General features: G+C 42.2%; 1 protein-coding gene across 28 annotated transcripts in view; it reads left to right on the forward strand.

The window, feature by feature from the left end:
- Positions 1 to 22,383, forward strand: part of C2CD5 (C2 calcium dependent domain containing 5) — a 153,134-nt gene that overhangs the window by 122,472 nt on the left and 8,279 nt on the right. For 22 of the 28 annotated variants that reach the window (XM_053251505.1, XM_053251503.1, XM_053251507.1 and 19 more), the window contains 5 exons: positions 217 to 315; positions 2,327 to 2,416; positions 4,878 to 4,965; positions 5,961 to 6,047; positions 21,866 to 21,916. In XM_053251505.1, the coding sequence (XP_053107480.1) occupies positions 217 to 315; positions 2,327 to 2,416; positions 4,878 to 4,965; positions 5,961 to 6,047; positions 21,866 to 21,916 (415 nt within the window). The remainder of the gene's footprint in view (positions 1 to 216; positions 316 to 2,326; positions 2,417 to 4,877; positions 4,966 to 5,960; positions 6,048 to 21,865; positions 21,917 to 22,383) is intronic. The other 6 variants (XR_008307618.1, XM_053251512.1, XM_053251525.1 and 3 more) reach the window with 1 other exon arrangement.

Raw genomic sequence — 22,383 nt, forward strand, 5'->3', positions numbered from 1 at the left:
TCCAACTAGTTTACATTCTTTGTAGTGGAATTTACTAGGCCTTAAATATATAGGATCACAGCCAATGGTTGTAAAATGTAATATACAGATTCTGCTTTGCATTAAGCCACCATAGAGCTGTTTGTGTGTGGTTCCATCCCATCTTTCAGTCCCCATTAGCGTTTGTAGCAAAATTCATTTAAGGATGGCAACTTTTAAATTTTGCTTGTGTTTCAGATGTTCACATCAGTAAGAGTCACCAGACTTACCAACGTTACCCTAACAAACCAAACACTCAACAAGACTTTTAATGATCTCTGTGAGAATCTGCTAAAGGTAAGATGACCATTGTTGGAATTACATATTTATTAATACTCATTTGTTAGAGGCATCTGGAACAATTTGCTTTTCAGGCATATTTCAGCAATGCTCCTACTTTTTCCATGAGACAAATTGTGGTCTGGATTACATATTATTATTATTTCTTGTTTACACAATCAGACAGGTGTTATTGACTGGTTTGTTTTATCCAGACATCGAGTCCTTCCCAAGGACCTGGGGTGTCTGAATTTTATCATCAATACTGTTGGTTATTATAGGCAAAATATAGGCTGTTCCCAGTAAAGTTCCTTTTTGTAACTGGCTGATGGTGATTTCTGTGGCCCCTATGGTGTTGAGGTGCTCTTCAAGGTCTTTTGGAATTGCACCTAGGGTGCCAATTACCACTGGGATTATTGTGGTGGTATTATTATTATTATTATTATTATTATTATTATTATTATTATTATTATTAACATTTATATCCCACTCTTCCTCCAATGAGCCCAGAGTGGTGTACTACACATTTAGGTTTCTCCTCACAACAACCCTGTGAAGTAGGTTATGCTGAGAAAGAAGTGACTGGCCCAGAGTCACTCAGCAAGTCTCATGGCTGAATGGGGATTTGAACTTGGGTTTCCCTGGTCCTAGTCCAGCACTGTAACCACTACACCATTCACCATATGTTGATAATAGAGAGGGAAGGGTGCTGGTAGGAGTTTGGGTGCAGCCAATTTGGACTTCATGGTCTCTCAGTTCCCTCCATATTTTAGGTATCAACAGATCATGTAAAATATTGAATGTGACATTCCAAATAAAGGAACTTGGAGTATCTCCTTTTAATAAGCAATTCAATCACAAATCATATTTTATCACAAATCATATTTTTATTAGAGCACTGGAGGAGATATTACATTACACAATCTTTTAAGTGTCCCTTAAAACTCTCTGATAGTTGTTGATCTGGTGAAAGCACCCATGTCTCTGCTACTTATTTTATTAAAAAGTATGCAGACTGTCTCCTCCCCCGGCCCCATTATATTCCTCAAAACATCTGGCAAGTCCAGTAGTGGCCAAGTGCCTTGAGTATATCCTTAGTGTATACATCCTAAGTGATACATCCGTGATAGAGGATGTCTTACTCAAAAATATCTGGAGTTGTTCAGCAATCTTAACCACAAAGGTTGGCAACTACAACCTAAATTAATTATCAAGGTCATTGGTTGGTAGAAAACACATGCCTTTTTAAAGAGACATGTTTGTTGGGAACAGCCTATATTCTGCGACGATATCTATAACAATTGACAATAAAATTCTGGCATCCCAGGTCCTTGGGAAGGACTCGATGTCTGGATAAAACAAACCAGTCAATAACACCTGTCTGACTGTGTAAAAAATAATAATAATAATACCACCAAAATAATCCCAGTGGTAATTGGCACCCTAGGTGCAATTCCAAAACAACTTGAAGAGCACCTCAACACCATAGGGGCCACAGAAATCACCATCAGCCAGTTACAAAAAGCAGCTTTACTGGGAACAGCCTATATTCTGCGACGATATCTATAACAATTGACAATAAAATCCTGGCATCCCAGGTCCTTGGGAAGGATTCAATGTCTGGATAAAACAAACCAGTCAATAACACATGCCTTTTTAAAGAGACATGTTTGCCTCTTTTAAGGGGGATGATAGTTTTCTCTCTCAACTGCATATTTGTAATGCATACCACCAGAGGCCCAAGCTTTCCAACAGACCTTCAGAAGCCATGACAAGCAGGGGGGCAGGCTATGTATGATTACACAAACCTTGCCAAGCATGTTGTCACTTTAATCAGAAACAGCAAACTGAAAACAACTCATGCAAACTTGATAGGAGGATGTCACTGTCTGCTTGTACCAGTGCAGCTTCAGCATTGTGGGGCAGGGGGCCTGTGGGTATTTCAGGCTGTAAACAAATGAAATGCAGGCTTCTTCCACTTCAGAGCATACCATATAGATAAAATATTTTAATACTTTGTATTCAACAGAGTCTGTATTTTAAACTTCGTTCCATGATTCCTTGCTGCCTGTGCCATGTAAATTTTACAGTTGCTCTTCCAGAGGATGAACTAATTCAGGTAAAAGATCATTCATTTCTCTTTTGGAATTCTGTGTTTCTTTATGTTATCCTTTTGATGATGTGACCAGACATTTGAAAGGTAAAACAGATTAAACTGGACATTTGTTAAGGGGAAACTAAAAACAATCTAGGTTCTAGATTTTACACTACAATACAACAAATATGTATATGCTATTTTTCAACAACAGTTCCCAAAGTGGTTTACATACATATAAACAAATAAAATGGCTCCCTGTCCCCAAGGGCAACCTGAGAGGATCTCACAGGATGGGCCAGGAGAGGCAGTCCTGCAGGTAAGCAGGTGCTAAGCTCTGAAGGGTTTTAAAGATGAGAACCAGCACTTTGAATTGGATCTGGAAGCAAATAGGTAACCAGTGCAGTGACCGCAAGAGAGGTGTCACACTATCATATCGCCCATAAGCAGGCGGGCCACTGCATTCTGGACCAACTGAAGCTTCCGGATCATCTTCAAAGGCAAGCCCAGGTAGAGTGCATTACAGTAATCCAGGCGAGAGATGATGACATGACTGTCCGTTGCCAGGGCCTGCCAGTCGAGATAGGGCTGCAACTGGCAGACCAGCCGAAGCTGGGCAAAGGCACCTTTGGCCACGGCCTCCACCTGCTGCTCGAGCAGGAGCTGCAAGTCCAAGAGGACCCCCAAGTCATGGACCACCTCCTTCAGGAGCAGCACAACCCCAACTAGGGATAGACTCAGACTCGGCAATTGGCCAGATCGAGGAGTAAGCAAAAGCAACTCAGTCTTGGAGGGATTAAATCTGAGCCTATTCTGGCCAATCCAGACCCTGACAGCCTCCAGACACTGGGCAAGCACAGAAACGGCATCTCTGGGGTGGCAATACACAATTGAGTGTCATCAGCATATTGATGGAATCTCACCCCAAACCAATGGATGACCTGCCCCAGTGGTTTCATGTAGATGTTAAAAATAATGGGTGCAAGAACCGAGCCGTGAGGCACCCCACAAAGGAGTGGCCACAGGGCAGAGCACTCGCCACCAAAGCACACCGACTGAAAGCGCCCACTAAGGAAGGAACGGAACGTGGTATAAAGGGGAAATGAAAATAAATAAGGAGAATGCTGCTTTTGCAAAGTGGAATCAAGGCTCTGTATGTGAATATGGGGTAGGGCACAGGCAGGCAACTTTGGTTCTCCAGCTGTTGTTGAACTACAAACTCCTATCATCCCCTGGTATAACTTTCTTCTATCATTTGTCTTCCTTTCAAAGTTCAGGAGACCCTTGTTTTCCGTGGGTTCTCACTTCATGGATTCACCTATTCACGGTCCCCAGCCTGCATACCAAATCAGTTATCACGTGGGTAGTTCTGCTTATTTGCACTTTTCTACCCTTGCAATAACTGGATTTCCAGCCACTCATGCTGCCTCTTTAAGCCGCCCGGCATGCCAGCTAAAAAGCATGGACTTCTCACTGCCCAGCTTACAATGCAGCGGGGCTTAAAGAGGAGTGGCGAGGAAGGCTCTTGGCCACTCATGCCCCGTTTTAAAGCCTCCCTACTTGCAGTCATTCGTGCCCCTCTTTAAGCCTCCCCGCTCACATAGGGAGACTGTAAGAAGCTGTGTGAGTGGCCAGGTGCCTCCCCCACTGCTTCCCCAAGCCTTTAGAGAGGTGGTGAGGAAGGCTCTTGGCCATTCACACCGCCTCTTTAAGCCTCCCTGTGCAGCAACGCGGGAGCATGCTTCCCATCTGGTGCACAGGAAGACTTAAAGAGGCAGTGGGAGTGACTGGGACACTCTTTAAATATCCCAGCCGCTTGCCCGCCGGAGTGCTGAACCTAACTCTGTTTTTTGGGTTAGGTTAAGCACTCAGATATTGCAGGAGTTTCCTGGAACGGAGCCCCCACAAAAAAAAAAAAAAAAAAGAGGGTCTCCTGTATGGAGAAGTTGTATTAAAATGTACAGCATTACAGTTTCACCACATTTCTGAGGAAAGCAGATAATAGAAGAAATGAGAGAGAAGCTGTATCTGTAGTTTACAAGATAGATAGATAGATAGATAGATAGTCCTTGCTCTTTGTTTCTCTCTACTTGTGAGAGGTCCTGGCAACTCTCCCCCACCCCCTGCCTTTTTGCTCACAGGCACGTGCTCTGATTCATTCTTAAGTTGGCTGTATAAACTCATTGCTACCTTGGAAGGTTAGTTATGTGCTATTTGTTCCTTCACATTAAGTCCAATTACTCTGATTATGATGAGAAGGTGATGACATTTTACAGAAATCTCTACTTGCAAGCCTCTTTTGTTAACAACATTTAGTTAACAAAAATGCCATAGCCAAGTTAAAAAATGAGAAATGTATTCGAGCATTGACAGTTTGTGTGCATATACAATTTATATTCCACCATAGATATATTCGATTAACTTTTGCCTTTAGCAAAAAAGCTATAGGATGGAAACCGGCAGCTTTTTGTCTTTATAATTGCAGGTCACAGTCACAGCAGTTGCAATCACATTTGACAAACACCAAGCTTTACAAACGACTAAAACTCCAGCTGAAAAAACATCACAAAGAGGTAAATATGCTACAAATTTCAAAAATGTCAGTTTTTGCTCTTTATGGATACCATAACTGCTCATTCTGGCTGTCATCCCAGGATGTGCATTTACTTCGGAAGGCCTAGTGCTCTGTAGCATAGACATATTTGCATAAGCTGACTACTACATGCTTCATCTTTATTTATTTATTTAAAACTATTATGCTTAAGAAGCTTTTATTTATAGTTGGGTTTCTTTTTAACCACCTCCTTGCAAGCAGGGACAAGTGTATGGCCTGACATACATGTCCAGAATGTAAGGCAGCACACACTTCATACATTTTAAGATAAAATTAGAATTGTGCAAGTCCCAGAGAATCACCAAGTTCAGTTTCCTGTCCCTAGGAGGCTTGAGGCCTAAACTATCCATTCAGCTTTATCTTAAAAAATTTCAGGTAAGACAATCCTGCAGCTGCAGGCAGTACATGTGAAATTTTTGGAAAGAGATGCTAATTCCTCAGTCTCCATGTATTCATATCCATCTCCTTGCCTCCCTCTATATTATAATTCTAGTGGCTGACATCCAAAGAAACCTAGTGGTGGTGCATCAAGAAGGCATGTCTGCTACTCAGAGTTTCCCTAGCTGCCAGGATTGGGTGTGCAGCAGAGGGAGCGAATTTTGACAGTGCATTGCCTCTGAAAGTGCACTACACCACCTAAAAATATTCCATGAGAATTCTCAGGGACATATTTGCAGGGAACACAGAGCTCTTCCGGAAGCAGCACAGACTGTCGAAATTCGCTTGCATGTGTGGCCACAGTAGTAATGGCAAAGCTCTCTATAGTGCAGATGTGTCTTCCTGGTATGCCACCAGTAGGTTGAACTGGGTGCCAGACAGTGTCTTTTTGTTTATAGAAAATCTGTAGAGCTTTTCTGGGATTGTATTTTCTAAAGTTTTTCTTTTTAGAGCTTCTCTGGGATTGCACATTCTAAAGAAATTAATGTCCATGCCTCTTTTTGGTTCTGTTCCAAGCTTCCACAGACAACGAAGAACAGCTACAATTTCCACTGGAGCTTTCTTCTGATCCTCTTGCTACTCAGTCATTTTCCCCAGCTAAAGGTTGGTTAAATAAAAAAGCATCTGCCTTTCCTACTGTGTTCTGTTCACTTGCTCCCTTGTTGCTGGTTTTCTGTCTGACCTTACAAGCAACCCTGCTACCCAGTGTAAGTTGCATGTTGGCAAGGAGGGCTTTATCCTCCGAGAGAGATTTGAGGAAGGCCAAACAAAACATCTTTTACTTTCACCCCAGACAGTTTGTTTCTTGAAGCAGGATGGCAGCTATTTAAGAGGGAGCAAATGAAAAGGAACCATTTATGCTTGTTCTATTGCTATTCTGGTGCTGCTTTGAGCTTCCAAACAACCGTTGCATTCTAGCCTAGAAGCAGCTGCATTTCAGGGCATTATTGAGTGGCTCTTCTCAGTCCAGATGTGTTGAAGTGAGTGACTTAACCTACAGTATTTTCAGGAGCATTGCTGAATTTGAACCAAAGTGCTCTGGGATTGTAAGAACTGAAAATATTGTAGGTTATTTCTTTTGGAGAAGAAGTTATGACTGAAGATCTTTGTTCAGCACTGTGCTATATTAAGTATTCTCCAGAGGAAACAAGTGTTCTTCCACCTTCATTCTAGTACAAAGGTTCTATAATTTCCTTGTGACAAGCTTCAAAAGAATTTCTCCAAAGTGAATGATGGACAGAAGAATGGAAGATGAGATTCAACATAAATAATTGCAGGGTGATGGTCTCTTGTTTAATTGGTAACTATCCAAGTAAAAGATCTGGGGGTCACAGTGGAAAGCTCACTGAAAATGTCAGCTCAGGTTGCAGTGGCAGTGAAAATGATAAATTCAGTGTTGGAAAACATGAGGAAAGGGTTTGAAAATAAAACAGTGAATATCATTATTTGACACTCTGGTACATTCACATTGGAAATAATTTGTGCAGTTCTCATCATCCTGTGTCAAGTATAGTATTTTCAAATAGGCAACAGTACAGAAAAGGGCAACTCAAATGATAAGGGGAATAGAGTGTGTTCTCTGCTGGAGACTAAAACTTTTTAGTTTAGGAAAAGGAGGGCTAAGGAGAAGCGGGATACGGAAGAGGCAATAAAATTAAAAATAGTACAGAGATAGGGCTCAGAGACTCCTGCTTGTAACCCTGGAGAAGCCACTGCCTGTCTGTGTAGACAATACTGAGCTAGATGGACCTATGGTTTAACTCAGTATATGACAGCTTCCTGTGTTCATATGGAAAGCAGGTACAGGATTAATAAACATTCCTTCTCTTAATACAACATTAGTTTTAAGGTTATTGCTGCAAAATGTGATGATGGTCTCTAGACAAAGTAATGTAGAATAGGCCTCTCAATTGCTTTTCGCCATGAAAACTGGAAATGTAAGCTCAGCTGAAATTGTATGGACTGTCTTTGATCTTCATCTTTTAAATTATATTTATATCAAGACTGTTTAAGAAATTTACACACAAGACTGTGTAAAACAGTCCTTGACCATACTACAGCACAGTGCTATGTTATCTGAACATGTTTACTCAGAGGTAAGTGCCACTGTGTTCAATGGGCCTTGCTCCCGTGTGTGTGTGTGCGTGTGAGAGAGAGAGCGAGAGAGAGAGAGAATATTAATTTCAGTGGCCTTAAACCCACTTAACACTGCATTTGATTGTGGCTAATGCACATAGGCAGTATATATCTGATCACCTTATGCCAGAACTTCATAGCCTATGGTCTTCCAGCTGTTCTTGGACTACAACTTTCATCATCCCCAGTCACGTTGGCCAGTAGTCAGAGATGATGGGAATTGTAGGCCAACATCTGTAGAAGGACTGAAGCTGTGCAGCCTTGCAGGCTGTGGACAGTTGGGAGGGAAGGTCTCTCCCTCATGTCCTGCTTGCAAGTCTCCAGAGACGCTTGCTTGCTGGACTGGAGGTTGCAATCCAACATAGGAATACTTAAGCTTCTTGAAATTAACCATATGCTGGATTTGGTGAACATCTTTGTTGATCCAGCAAGATACAGGCTTACCACACTATCTTCAGACTCCCACCTGCAGTTTTGCATATCTGCGGTTGAGTAATGGACACTCTACCTCAGCATACATGGAGGAAAAGGGTTAATTTTCCACCAAACTTTGGGGTCTTTCGGACTTGTGAGTGGCATTCTTGGACTGCAGAAAACCCATGGAACATGGTAGGGCACTATATTTGGCCCATTTTCATGTTTGGGGGATGTTTTTTGCAGGGGGTTTTTTTTTTAGTCTGGGAACCTAACCCCCGTGATCCCATAGACACAACTCATTATCTGCCATTTTGCTACCTGCGATAATCTGTGGGAACAGAACCCCAGTGCCTAATGAGGTACTCCTGTAATCCCTTATATCCTTTTTTTCTCTCACCACCACTAAAGCTGTTAATTTTCAGTATAACTTGTTTAGTTTCATCTGGGTTTTGGGGAGGGAAAGGAGAAAGTGAAGAGGTTTTCTGGCTGTCAGTTTCTGTGTAAGATTTACACTGCTTGGCCTCAAACTTAGGCCAAAATCCTCAGTAGATGCAAAGCTCTTCTTTAGTTAAAGATCTGGTGTGCTTTATCTAGCTACTAATGGAAAATAAAGAAGGCTGTTGTGTGCACGAGAAGAGCAAATATAGCTAAACACCTTTACCATTCACAGAGAGTGTTGTCTCAATTGCATTAATTGAAAGTTCAAATCCATTTAATTTGTGTGTCTGCCAAGAGTTTAGTTACTCAGCCCAATGTGGTATAGCTATATGAAGACTGACTTGCCCGCATAATATCAACCAAGTGCTAACCAAGTGTGCTAACTGTGCAGTTAATGTCAGTAGACGTACTTGTACTAGCAGGGCACTTGTACCACTTCTACCCAGTTCCACACAAACAGACAGTGGTATCATTTTTCATAACTGCAGATTTACTGTTCACACAAAAAACCAGCAGCTGACAACCAGCAAAATTACTCTAGTGCTGGCCTACATCCAGGCTACTGTTGCACTAGTGCAATGCAAGGAATTGCAATGCATGTAATGTTATGCAGTGGTTAGTGGAAGGTCACATCTAGGACATACAAGTGTTTGATAACTCAAGAACTAGTCTGGAACAGACATTCTGTTCTTTGCATAACACATTGCTCTACGTCCTTGTGCTAGTACAATGCTTTACACTAGAGCAACACTAGTCTGGATGTAGGCCAGCACTAGAGTAATTTTGCTACCAGTGTACCACTTGGTTATCCCATCAACCCAAATGGTGTGTTTATCTAGTATTCTACCTTATTGAATTCCATTTCTTTTTTTGTGCAGAGTAAATTTCTTTCAGAAAGGGCTTCTGTGGTTAACTGAAGATTTTTAGACATATTGGAAAACCTTATTTGCAAAATTACTTCTGACCAGTAGAGGGCAATTTGCTCACATCAGAAAATACTAAATTTACCATGGATATTCTTTTGTGAAGTGAAGGAAGCATTTTACTCAGTTGCTTCATTTGGTATGTCTTTGCTTCTAGACATTGAAGTCTTCAGGGTTTTTTAAAAGAAATTCTTTGCTTTTGAAATCATCTGTGTGATTATGATCCACTTTTTGTTCTGCAAGAATTCCTTTATTCGTTTCAACTGAACTTCAGGCACAATAATTATTGATGAACAAACCAAGCATTTATTATGCTGTGAAACATCTGCAGGGTCTAACGTTAATGTAATGATCTGCAAATGTTTATATTTGCTTTAAGGCTTTTAAAATAGCATAATAAAACATTAATTTTTTGACTAGTTGGGAAACATATTAGCATTGTTGCTACGTAGCACCAAAGGGTATGTTCACCTTGCAAATAAAACTCACGCCTGATTACATTCTTGTTTGTTGAGTTGCTATAGTAAAAGTACAGCTTGGATGTTGCCTGGCCATCTTCCATTGTAGTTGAGATCTGACCAACAGTCTGCTCTCCCTTCTCCCTGAAGCTCACGCAATGAGAATAACATGTGAGTCATTGCAAAAGAGTTAGGGAAATCCTCCATACAGATAAATGTAGTAATAGTTCAGCTCAAGCATTGTGTCTTGCATGTGGTAAAGTATGCAGAAGAAGAAGCCTTGAGCCTTTTGGAAGGGCGGTATAAAAGTTTTAATAATAATAAATAAATAATAATAAATAAATAAGAAGGGAATGTGCCAAAATGCATATTTATTCCTGCTTTATTCTCAGAAAAAGTGGTGTCTTGCTAGGTCCTGTATGTTAAAAGCTGAGAGATCTTAGCCTAGGTAATGCTGCTGAAGTTGTGCTCTGTGCACTGGAGGGTCAGTGAAGAGTACAGACTGAATTTAGTTCAGCTTTATCATTTGTTGCGATTGTACACCAGCAAGTTTGCCAGTGGGCTCTGTCCACAAGTGCATGCTTAGTCTTGCATATATATATATATACTGGGCCCATTCCAAAAGTATAGACATTTCATTCTTGATGGTTGTCAGAAGTGCAGCATCATTGTTTAATGCTCTTCCATGAAGTGCTCACAGTGCTCACATCATACTCTTCCATGAGTGGCATGGCTTAGAATAGTTTAGCCCAGGTTACTTAGCTGTATTTATGACAACCTTCAAGGGCCATGTTTCAGCAAAGGGCTGGGAACCTTTAGCCAGGAATCTAAAACAGCATCTCTCCTCTTTTCCATTAGTGCCCTTGCAACTGCAGCATGGCCTTTAATATGGCTACATGCTAATTCTCATCCATCCACATCAACATGGACCATGTCAGCTACGGCCCACTTGATGCATTACACAGTAGCAAAATCAAGTTTTCCTCCAAGCGTACACTCAGAAGAGAGCTGTAACCAATTAGCTCTCAGAATATATGTGTATGATGCATGTGTTGGCCAACACAAGACTACTCACTGCTATACTTTAAAAAGAACGAATAATTTTGTTGTTAACAGATGGTGTTGTAATAATCCTATATAGGATCAACAGCAGATGTTCTTTAGCAGAATAGGGTGGAAATACTTGGAGAAATGAGTGATCCTTGTGGTGGCTAAGCATCATCCCCAACATTGGACTCTGCACTTGCACAGCAGCCACCATGGAAGGATTCAAAAGCTCCTTGGAGGCTCTTGAAGCCCCATCCTTTGCATCACACACGCGTTGGGTGCCTTTGGGTGGCAAGTGCCTCTTCTCAGTTCCTTTTCATCCACTGTGCTGTGACCTTCCCTTTGGATTCACCCTGCAGTCTCGGTTTCTGGAAAAGATATTTAGTGTTTGTTATTTTCATCGTGTTTTTCTTGACTCCGAATGTTTTCCTCGACTACTCTCTCTGCCTGTCATTTGGATTTGTTGCTCTGTGAACTTTTGGCTTGGACTCAGATTGTTTATTGACTACCCTCTCGCTTTTCGATCTGGCTTTGGACTCTAAGGTGCTCTCTTGGCTTTGATCTCGGAACTCTTCTGATCTTCCCTTCTGTGACTCTGTCCTCACCACTCATTCTCATGGACTCAAGAAAAATGTTGCAATATTGCACCTTGTGCCATGGTACTTTACCATCATCTGACCCTCATGAGCTCTGTCTGCTGTGCTTAAGAATAGGACCATAACGTTAAAATGTGCAAGATAATGTTAGAATGTGTCTGTCCTCCATCAAGCTGACCAGAAAAAGCAGAGAGTTACAGTTGAGGGCCACGCTCTATGAGTCCGTCCTTCATCCATCAACACCAATGCCTATGACATCGACAGCATCACTGTCGAAGTTGAGCTTGACACCTAAACTTTCAACCAACTATTCTATGGCTTCTCTTTAAAAGCCTAAGGATATTTTGAAGGACTCGCACCACCGTCACAAGAAAAGGAAGCATAAGGATTCTGAGTCCTCCTCTTCTTCTAAACTTCCGAAAATGTCTGAGCCTCCTTCAGCGTCGCTCTCTAAGCCTTCGCAGAGGCCATCAGCATCGCAGCCAGGACCTACTTCGACGCACTCCTGAGTGTCAATCATGCCCTCCTCTGTGGAGTAATCAATGGTCAAGTGCAGGTTATCGTCAATGGCATACTTGCCAGCTTGGCACTCCTCTTCATCATTGCCAGACCCAGCCGCCTTCGATGTTGAGTGACAGACACTCATCCGCTTCCATGTCAGTGGCTCCTTCAGCTTTGGTGCCGACTGTCCTTCCGTCACCGTGAATGCCTTCCTCGATTTCAGTCGATCACTGCCTCAAGTCTTTGTCTATGTTGATGCTGCCCACTGAACTGCCTTCATCGTCAGCATCGAGGGCCATCCATATCCCGGACTTAGACACAATACTGGCCTCTACACTGACAAGCTGCAACTGAGTTTCTCCATGCCACCTGCTTCTCCATACCGATGGCAGTTTGACTTCTGGACTTCCCATAAGCTTGAAAAATTCTACCATCTTCAAGAATAAGGTTGCCAGTTTTTGTTTAAACACCCACTCCATTAGTGGTAGACTGTGCCCTCTCATCTGAGTCTGGCAAGCGGCACTCCATCCCTGTGGATAGAGAGGGCAGGAAACGTTTTTCAATGAGGCGCAAGATCTACTCGTCCTCCCTTGGCATGAAGGTTTCTAACTACATGGCCTGCATGTCAAAGTTCCATTACACTCTCAGAGGCGATTTTAAAGAGGATATGCAAAAAGTCCCTTCTCACCTTCAGGATTCTTTCAAGGAGCTCCTTGCTAAATCTGCAGATGTGACCAGGCATTCGCTTAGCACTGCTAAAATTTGACTGAGACTGAATCATGCACTATGGCTAGTTTTACAAGACATGCACAATAAAATTGAGAATCTGCCCTACGACAGGGAGGACCTTTTCAGCAAAGAAATGGATGATGTGATGGAAAAGATGGAAAAGTCAAAATTTATGGCACACACCTTCACACCATCTGCGCCAACCCCTTGTCCCTTCTCCTAGAGATTTAGGAGGCCTGACGATCGAGACCTTCATTCCCTTGCTCTGATGTCAGAGATGTCAGATGCTCTTACCTGCAGAATCAAAGGAGGCCTTTTTCCTAATGAGGAAAGCAGCACCAGAAGCCAAAATGCCTCTAAACTGTGTCTTTGACCTCTCTATACCCTTGCCCATTGCTCCTGCTCCTTCCGATATCTAACTTGCCCCTTACTTAGCACCCTGGTGTCTCATCAACTCATGCCTGGGTGCTAAGTATTGTTTCCACCAGCTACACCATCGGGTTCTTTGCTGCATCTCCTTTTATGGGAATAAAATAAACCTCTTCAACTTCTACGCTTGTAGTAGAGAGCTATAGAGCTGTAGAACTATATATAGCTATAGGAGCTATAGAAGAGGTCTCCTCAGAGCACCTGTGGGCGGGATTCTATTCTCAATATTTTCAGGTTACAAAGAAAGATGGTGGTCTGTGTCCTATTTTAGACCTCTGTCTGCTCAATGATTTCATACTGATAAATTCCAGATGTTGACTCTTCAACAACTTCTCTCCCTTCTTACTGGGGGAGTGTGCTTCGCAATTGTGGACTTAAAAGGTGCCTTTCTTCACATATCCATCCATCCACAGCACCAAAAGTATCTCCGATTCACTGTGGGAGACGAAATCTACCAGTATGCAGCTCTACCAGGTATCAGCTGCTCCTCTATTTTTCAAAAAATGTATGAGTGCAGTCGTCGCCCACTTACGAACTCAGGGAATCTCCATTTTTCCTTTTTTGGACGACTGTCTGATTGCGTCCAATGACAAGTCACTTCTCCTAACACATGTTACAGAAGTCCTCTCCCTGCTGGAGATATTAGGGATCCATGTCAACTGAAAAAAGTCAAACCTGAACCCACAACCTTCACATGGGGTGATTCTCGATGCCTCTCTCAGATGGGTTTTGTCCCTTCATAGTGGGCAGCTGACCATCCTCAATACAGTCTTCACGTTTCACTGTCACCTGCACCAGACAGCCTGCTCCATCCAACATCTTCTGGGCCTCATGACATTGTGTTCGGCCACAGTGCCTTATGCCCAGCTTTGTCTGTGTTGCCTGCAACTCTGGTTTTGCCCCAACATGGACAATCAGTCCCTTGGCCTAGAAATCCTGTTCTGGATTCCCTGCTATGGTGTATTCGTCCTGAGAATGTAAACGTGGGCCTTCCATTCCAGCTGCCCACTCCCTCAATCTCACTCACAACAGGTGCCTCCTTGATTGGTTGGGGGACTCATTGCAACGGCCTGTGGGTCAGAGGACTTTGACACTGCCAACAAGCTTCCCTTCACATCAGTTTTCTAGCACTCATGGTGGTCTTCCTGGCCCTAAAACCCTTTCAGTCTCTCCTTTCAAGCAAGACTGTTTAGGTTGTACTCAACAATATAAGAACTATAGCCTCTCTGAATCATTGGTGGGGGCGGGTACCTTCTCACGATCACTGTGCCACCTGCCCCTTCAAATCTGGGATTGGTGCATTCATCACGATAGTTACCCCATGGCCCTTCACAGTGTGGGTGTGGACAACATCTTCGCAGACCATCTCAGCAGACAAACGAGCAACACAGGGCAACACAAATGGGAGTGACCCTCAGACTCCATGAATTTCATCTTTCAGTTGTGAGGGACTCCCCAAGTGGACTTATTTGCCACTTGAGAAAACAAGAAGTGCCCAGTGTAATGTTCAAGGGCTGGTGTGGGCAGGGGATCCCTAGAGGGTGCCTTTCAAATCGCTTGGACAGGCAAGTTCTTTTACATTTTCCCTCCCTTTCCTTCCCACTCCTCTCCAGGGTACTCAGCAAGATCTCACAACAGAAAATTGACTGCATTCTACACACCCCATTGTGGCCAAGTCAGCCTAGGTTTCCCCTTCTCCTTCATCTCTCAGAGATCCCACCGCCGTCTGCGTCACCACCCAAACCTGCTTCACCAAGTCCTCCATCACAGCCTGAAGACCCTGAACCTGACGGCATGGAGGCTGACCTTACAAATATGATGTTTAAATACCACTTTTCAACAAGTTCCCAAAGCAGTTTACATATAAATAAATACATACATAAAATGTCTCCATCACAGCCTGAAGACTCTGAACCCGACAGTGTGGACCTTCTGAACAATATCCTTCTGCATGAACAGAAGGCCTCCACAAGACATAACTATTCCTGTAAGTGGAAAAGTTTCTCAGTCTACGCACGTTCTAAGGGCTTCAATCCTTCCAAATCTTCCGTGCATCAAGTCCTGCTCTACCGGACTTATATCAAGCTAGCCTCATAGCTGTCACCTCTTCTAGACAGGTCAGTGAACTTGGGCACTGAAAATGGATGTCCCCTATACTGTGTTCTTCCCTAACAAGGTGATTATGAGGACTGACCCTTCCTTCCTTCTGAAAATTGTAATGGACTTTCACATTAATCAGGACATTGTCCTGCCAACATTCTTTCCTAACCGAGATTAAAGTACACCACTCGAACATTCATTGCACTCATTAGATGTCGGTAGGGCTGTGCTATACTATCTGGCACATACCAAAAATTTCAGATGTACACTTAGACTCTTTGTCACCTTTGAAGGCCCTAGTAAAAGAAAACCAGTCTCCAGACAAAGCCTTTTGGAGTGGCTGATTCAGGCTATTCTCTACTGCTATGAGAAACAGCATCTCACTGCCCGCCAATATATTGGGCTCATTTTACGATGGCAGTCACAACATCGGCTGCACACCTGTCTGGCATTACCTTCTCTGACATTCACAAAGCGGCCACCTGGCCTTCTAATCAGCCTTTATTCAACATTATGCTCTGAACATCCGCTCTGCAGCTGAGGCTGGCTTTGAGCATTCTGTACTGAAAAAAAGATTATTTAGTTTCCACCTTCTTCTGTTAAGGGGCTAGCTAATGTTGAGGATTATGCCTGGCCACCACAAGAATAAACAGGTTGCTCACCTGTAACTTTTGATCCTTTGGTGGCTTGGCATCATTCCCAACACCCAGCCAACCTCCCTGCTTATCGAATGTACTTACTTCCTTTATTGGCGTCCCTCTAGAAGCTTCAACACCATGATGTCTGTCGTGGAACTAGAGAAGAGGCACTTACCACCCAAAGATACAGAGCGCACACAGGGCAGAACTTCAAACCCCTCCATAGAGCTTTGAATCCTTCTCCAGTGGCTGCTGCAGGCACAGAACCCAATATTGGGAATGATGCCAAGCCACCAAAGGATCAAAGGTTACAGGTGAGCAACCTGTTTTTTATATAGTCATCATCCAAATATAGTAGCTGACATGCAGTGCAACCTTATAAGGGCAGAACAGGAACTCTGTCCTCAGCTGCATGCAGTGCTTGGTTTGCAGTCCAGTGCAGACGGAGGGGGAAGCTATTTCCTCTGTTCTCCCCTCCTTACAAGAACCCTTTCCACGTCAGGAATATGTTCCTAAGGGTTGCAGGATCCTCAGGGACATATTCCTGTCAGAGAAGGGCTTTTGCAGGGAGGGGAGAAAAGCAAAAATTGCTTCTTTCTCCATCTGCACTGGACTTTAAGCCAAGTCTTGTGTGCATCTAGTTTGCTGGTTCCTTGTGATTAAAGAGCCTTCTCCACCCCATAAGGCTGCATTGCATGTCAGCCAATAATTTTTATAGGTATGAACAGATTTTTAAAAGGCTGTTTACATAATGGCTAGGGAGACTTTCATCAGATTGAAAATAGAAGTTTCTGATACAAATTTGTCAAATGAAAGCATCATTAATTTGAGCTTAACATCTGAAACCAATACAATACCCTTATTCTGCAAAGTTCATAACTTAGAGGACCTCCTTTTGTGCTTGGAAAGCTGCTTTTATGATTTGTATTTGAAGATCAGCACCTTGGAGAGCAGATCAGGGAAGGTGATTTGGAACTGGGGAGAGACTTTTTCAGTAATGAAGGTGGTAAGACAGAGGCATCATTGCCTGCGTTATGTGGGTGCGTATCCTGCAGTCGATTCTGGTAAATGGGTTTGCAGGGGTTTTTTAAAATAGTGCTTCATAAACCTACAAAATCCATTCAACCAAATTCAACAGTGAAGGCATGGGCAATAATGTTTCTGTCATACTATGTTCAGCACTGAAAAAAACAGTAATATATCCAGTCTAGTTTTTGTATAGTGAAAGGCCACCAGGATGCTTTACAGAAAGGGCTTTTATTTCAAATCCACTCTGGATTGGAGTGCACCAGTCCACATATTAGCTGGATTTAATCCAGCCTAGAGTAATCCTCTAGGCTGAATTACTGCAATGCGCTCTATGTGGGGCTGCCTTAGTCCGGAAACTATAGTTGCTTCAAAATGTGGCAGCCAGGTTGGTCTCTGGGTCATCTAGGAGAGACCATATTACTCCTGTGTTGAAAGAACTACACTGGCTGCTGTATTTTGAACCAACTTATAAAGCCCTAAACAGCTTAGCTCTGGGTATTTAAGAAAATGTTTTCTTCACCATGAGCACCATCACCTGTTAAGATCATCTGGAGAAGTTCTTCTGCGGTTGTCAACTCATTTGGCGGCTACTCAGGAACGGGCCTTCTCCGTTGCTGCCCCTGGATTTTGGAATGCGCTCCCTGTTGAAATAAGAGTCTCCCCATCTCTGGCAACTTTAAAAAAGGCAATGAAGACACATTTGTTCACCCAGGCTTTTAATTAGATTCATGTTTTAAAATTTTTAGTGTTGGTTTTAAATGATTTTAATGTTAATTATTTTAATGTTTAAATGATGTTAATGGTTTAATTTAGTTTTTATTTTAATTGTTTTGTTTTTGTTTTTCTGTAAACTGCCTGGATGCCATTTTTGGAAGGGTGGTATATAAATCAAAACAATAAATAAATTTACCCCGAAGTTCCTGTGAGCTATCAGGGACCAGGACAGTTTTCCCCCGAATGGAGGCTGCACATTCTAGCTTAACCTGAAGTATGCCCGCCTTAAAATAATCTTCTCATTTCAGAGGCTTGGCATGGGGGCTTCTGTTATGCCCCACAGTTTCTAAGTTATGTGTGGGGTGGTCATGCCAGTAAATCAGCGTTTTTCAAAACTCAATGAAGGGGAGTTGGACTGCTGTTTGGGGTATGGTCTGCTCTAAGTGATTTGCAATTGCAAGCAGTGAGTTGGGAGGAGGTGTTGCAGATTGATGATACTCTGTCAAGGGAGTCCAGAAGGGGAGGGGGAGGGAGAAATTCCCGAGTTAAACAGAAGCACAAACTGCAAAATGTGTGTCTTCTTATCTTTTACATAGGCTTTAGATATGCAAAATGGATGTAACCTGAGTTCCTTTTTGAGCCCCTGGTGGCGCAGTGGTAAAACTGCCGCCCTGTAACCAGAAGGTTACAAGTTCGATCCTGACCAGGGGCTCAAGGTTGACTCAGCCTTCCATCCTTCCAGGGTCAGTAAAATGAGTACCCAGAATGTTGGGGGGCAATATGCTAAATCATTGTAAACCGCTTAGAGAGCTTCCAGCTATAGAGCGGTATATAAATGTGAGTGCTATTGCTATTGCTTTTTGTCTGAGCTGGTTCCATTAGGTGTGGGGGGGGAGGGGGAGGTGTGAAACATGAGGTGATGAAGGTCACAGAGGCAAGGGTTAAGTGTCCTGCTGTTTGATCCAGCTTCTGCTTGGCAACTCGTCATGCCCTTCCGCTCTTTGCTGTCAAACTAAAAAAACAAACGCTCTCTTACCTCTCCCTCTATGGTGTGATTTGTGATTGGTTGGAGGAAAAACCTGGACCAAATAGGTGGGAATGCACAGGAAAAAGTTCTTGAGGAGCCAACAGCTCCTCAAGTGACTAGAGGAGCCAACAGCTATGTGAACTGTCAGTTTAATCCCCCAAATTAAACATCTTGCGAATCTGCTGCAAAGCAGATTCTCTCTTCAGATACCCTGTGGCATGAAGCCATGTGTGAATAACTCCCAGAAGGCCCTCAGCATTGCATCATATTTTTGAAATTTGCGAGGAGAATTTATTTGTGCCTTGTCATTTCTGTGTTACAAATATGCACACCTTTGATCATTTTCACACACATACATATGAAGATCATTAGAAGCTATCTAAGAAACCTTTTCAATAATATTTCAATTGTTTCTTTAGCATAGTGCATCTTGTTCACTCCTATGCTCTGGTTGTAGCATGTTGTAGTCTGTACTGTTATGAATAAGCTTGTATGGAATGATTTGTAAAAGCTCCTGGCTTAGAGCAAGGGGTTCCAGTTTGATCAGCCAGCTCCATTAACTTTGTTTAATGCAAAGCTATCTATATTTATTTATTTATTAGTTTTATTTATTTAACATATTTTTATACCATCCAAAACTTATGTCTCTGGGCGGTTTACAATAAAGCAAAACAAACAAAAAAAGTTAAAACATTAGTTAAAACAAAATAAATTACAACAGAAAAGTTAAAATATTACAACAATTTAAAAATTTTAAAACAATATTTTAAAACATCTGAAAAATGGTTGATACTAAGCAGAAAGCAAGAAGCTGAGGTTTCTAAAATCTAAGAATGTGAGGCTAACTTTGTGGGCTTTGCTTTAAACTAAATTTTATTTTATTTGAGTGGGGCATGTAGTACTTATAGTCTGTTGGACGTATAAGGAAAAATTGGGAAACAACAATATAGAAAATGTTGGATGCATGCCAGTTTCCCTGTTCAGTGTGAGCAATTCAGCGCACATTGCCAAAGCCAGGAATTGTTGAGCTGGATTTCTTAATGTTCTATTGTTAGTCTGTGATCCTTCTGCAAGGGCTTGAGTGATAAATTATGTGGCCAAAATGTATGTACCTCATGCTAGGCTTCTAAAAATGAGACTTAATCATAGAGGAAAGAGAACCTAACTGTGAGGAGAAAAGAGAAATTAACATTGAAGGTCCTGTTTGAACAAGAATAAGATATAATTCCACAAATATTAATAACGGAAGGAAAGTGTACGGCACAAAACTATAGTGCTAACAACGAGCTCTTATTAGTATGTGCTATGAGTTTATTCACATGGACGGTGGGGTGGGTGAGCATGTGGTATAGTCCTGGCTTCAGTCTACAGGTAGGAGGTGATATGCTGTCCTAGATTTCAAATGAATTGCTCATAAAAAGCTAGTCCTTCAGGTAAAAGCTTGGCCTAAAATCTGTCGTCTCGAGCTGTTATCTTTCTATATGTAGGGAGTTTCTTTTTTATTTGAGGAACATTCAAAGATGTCATCCCCCATCTGCAGTCTGAAGTGGCATAGTTGAGTAAGAAGAGGAGTAATGGTGTGGGAAGATGAGCAACACTAGAAGCTATGGAGGGGTGAGTGGGTAGCCATCCAAGTTCCCCCCACCCCGGAAATGTTGGTTTCTGAGGTATTTCAGAGTCTGCAGACACAGTTCCATGGAAGATTAGCAGAGCTGCTCTTGTGAATCTTTGTTAGCAGCGTTGTTAGCACTAGAGTTCATTCTTGTAATTTGCCTTGATGTGCACCCAGCATTCAGAATTATTAGGAATAGGTTACATGCTTAGTTTCTTTAAGTTCTGAATGGAGGTGAATGCTCCTTGCAGCATTCTTTTTATCACCATCAGAATTTGTGGGTGGGGACTGGACCTATACCACTAGTATAAACATTTAGCACATGTGATTTTCAAAGAAGCTACAAGTTTTGGCCAAGTAATCTGTGCAGTAAAAGTTTCCTCATTGGCGGAGGGGGTAGTTTTACACACTTGTGACCATCTCCCCTTTTTAGCCCATGCTCTTTCTCTCTGTAGATAGGAGGAGAGAGGCAGGGTTGCTGGCTGGCCAGCTGGGAAGGAGGAGATGGCGGCACTCTATTGAGCATGCCTGGTAGATTGGGAAAGCAGCAGGGACCAGGAACTTGGATGAATCTTAATACCAAGCTGTAACAGCTCCCACCTAGAAATTGCCAGGACTTCAGTGAACTACAGCAGCATGCCATGTCTTCCTCATCACCCCCCAGTAAAGGTGAAGGTACCCCCAGTTCCTCTCTCTGCCTTTTGAAGGAGCCACCACTCGAATGGTTGCCATCTTCATTTCCTGTTGCCATTTATCCTCAGACTCCGTCTGGACCTAATCTCAAGGAGCAGCATTTATCTTGACCGTAATCTCAAGGCTGAGCTGTATAATAGATAGAGGATTCTACCACAGTTTTTGTTGCTGCTCATATGGGCATAAGCAAGTTAAAAAGCTCTTTCATGGTGGCCATTCAGACCATACTCAGCTCATATATATGAGCACTCTTAAAAATTAGTTGCTGACCAGGAAAGTAGCTCAAATGTTTGAACCACAGTTATTTTTACAATTTTTTGTGAGATCATTAACTAAAATTTGTCATTGTTTTTATACATGCACTTGAAGTGTGTCCCTTCTACAGGACTTTCTATTTTGTATTTTATTATCTACCCTTCTCCTCTGTGCTTAAAGTCCATTGGTCTCCTACTTCAATTGCTTGAGCCACCAACAGTGGTCCTTCACACTAGGTTAACTGTGTAATCCATCTTGCTTGAATAGCTACCGCTGCTGTAATGTTGTAGAGGGAGGCAGAAAAGGTATTTGCTTCATTAGATCACATGCTTCTCCTTTTTTAGATGTTTATCTTCAGATTTACAAATATTACTATTTTTTCAGGAGGGTGCCAGAAACTCACTTTCCAAGATATAGCTAATACCTTTACTCCATAAAGCATAAACCCCAAAAGGATAATCCAATAACTTCAGCTAGTTTGGTCATGGCTGTAGTTAGTACAAGGCTTAGTGCTTTATGTTATGATTAGTGCCGTAAGTGGGTGCTGTGTGAGACAAAGCTAGGAAAACGCAGAAGAGTGCTCTAGCAGCTTACTGACTAAAAATTATGAACAAAAATCTGTATTCATATAGTTAATGTTTCTTTTGTCACATCCGTGGAATTCATTTTGTCTTATTAGAGGACCTGGAGAATGCAAGTTCCCACACAGGTATACCAGCTGTCCAAAGAGGTGAGTTTATTTGATTTAGCTCTAAGCCAGAACAGGGAATGCATTCCTGGGTCTGTTGGGAGTACACTTGGGATGTGTCTTTAAACATTCAGGAAGTATGTACTAGATGCCTTGGAAAGCACGCTCTGATGTGGCTTATTGATATCTGAGTATGTTCATCACATATATATATACATATGTGAAGGACAATTAGAACTGGAAATGACAAGAGCTTTATATTGTCACTCTATTTTCCAGAAGGATTTATATACATATATATGGAAGTAGTTGCTTTGTTCTTTATCTTTTTTTAATGTTCAACTTTAACTCCTGTGCTTTTTAGAGGAATTCCTCTGTTTAGAGGCAAGCACTAAAGATCAGTTAATACATGGACATTGCATGCTGTTGTGGTATTGTTCATACCAATGTTGTGCCTGCCTGAGAGTACCTCGGTAATCTGCAGCTGAAACATCCCTTCAGGTTTCATA

The sequence above is a fragment of the Hemicordylus capensis genome, chromosome 5 (genome assembly GCF_027244095.1).
Source record: "Hemicordylus capensis ecotype Gifberg chromosome 5, rHemCap1.1.pri, whole genome shotgun sequence".
Lineage (NCBI taxonomy): Eukaryota > Metazoa > Chordata > Lepidosauria > Squamata > Cordylidae > Hemicordylus > Hemicordylus capensis.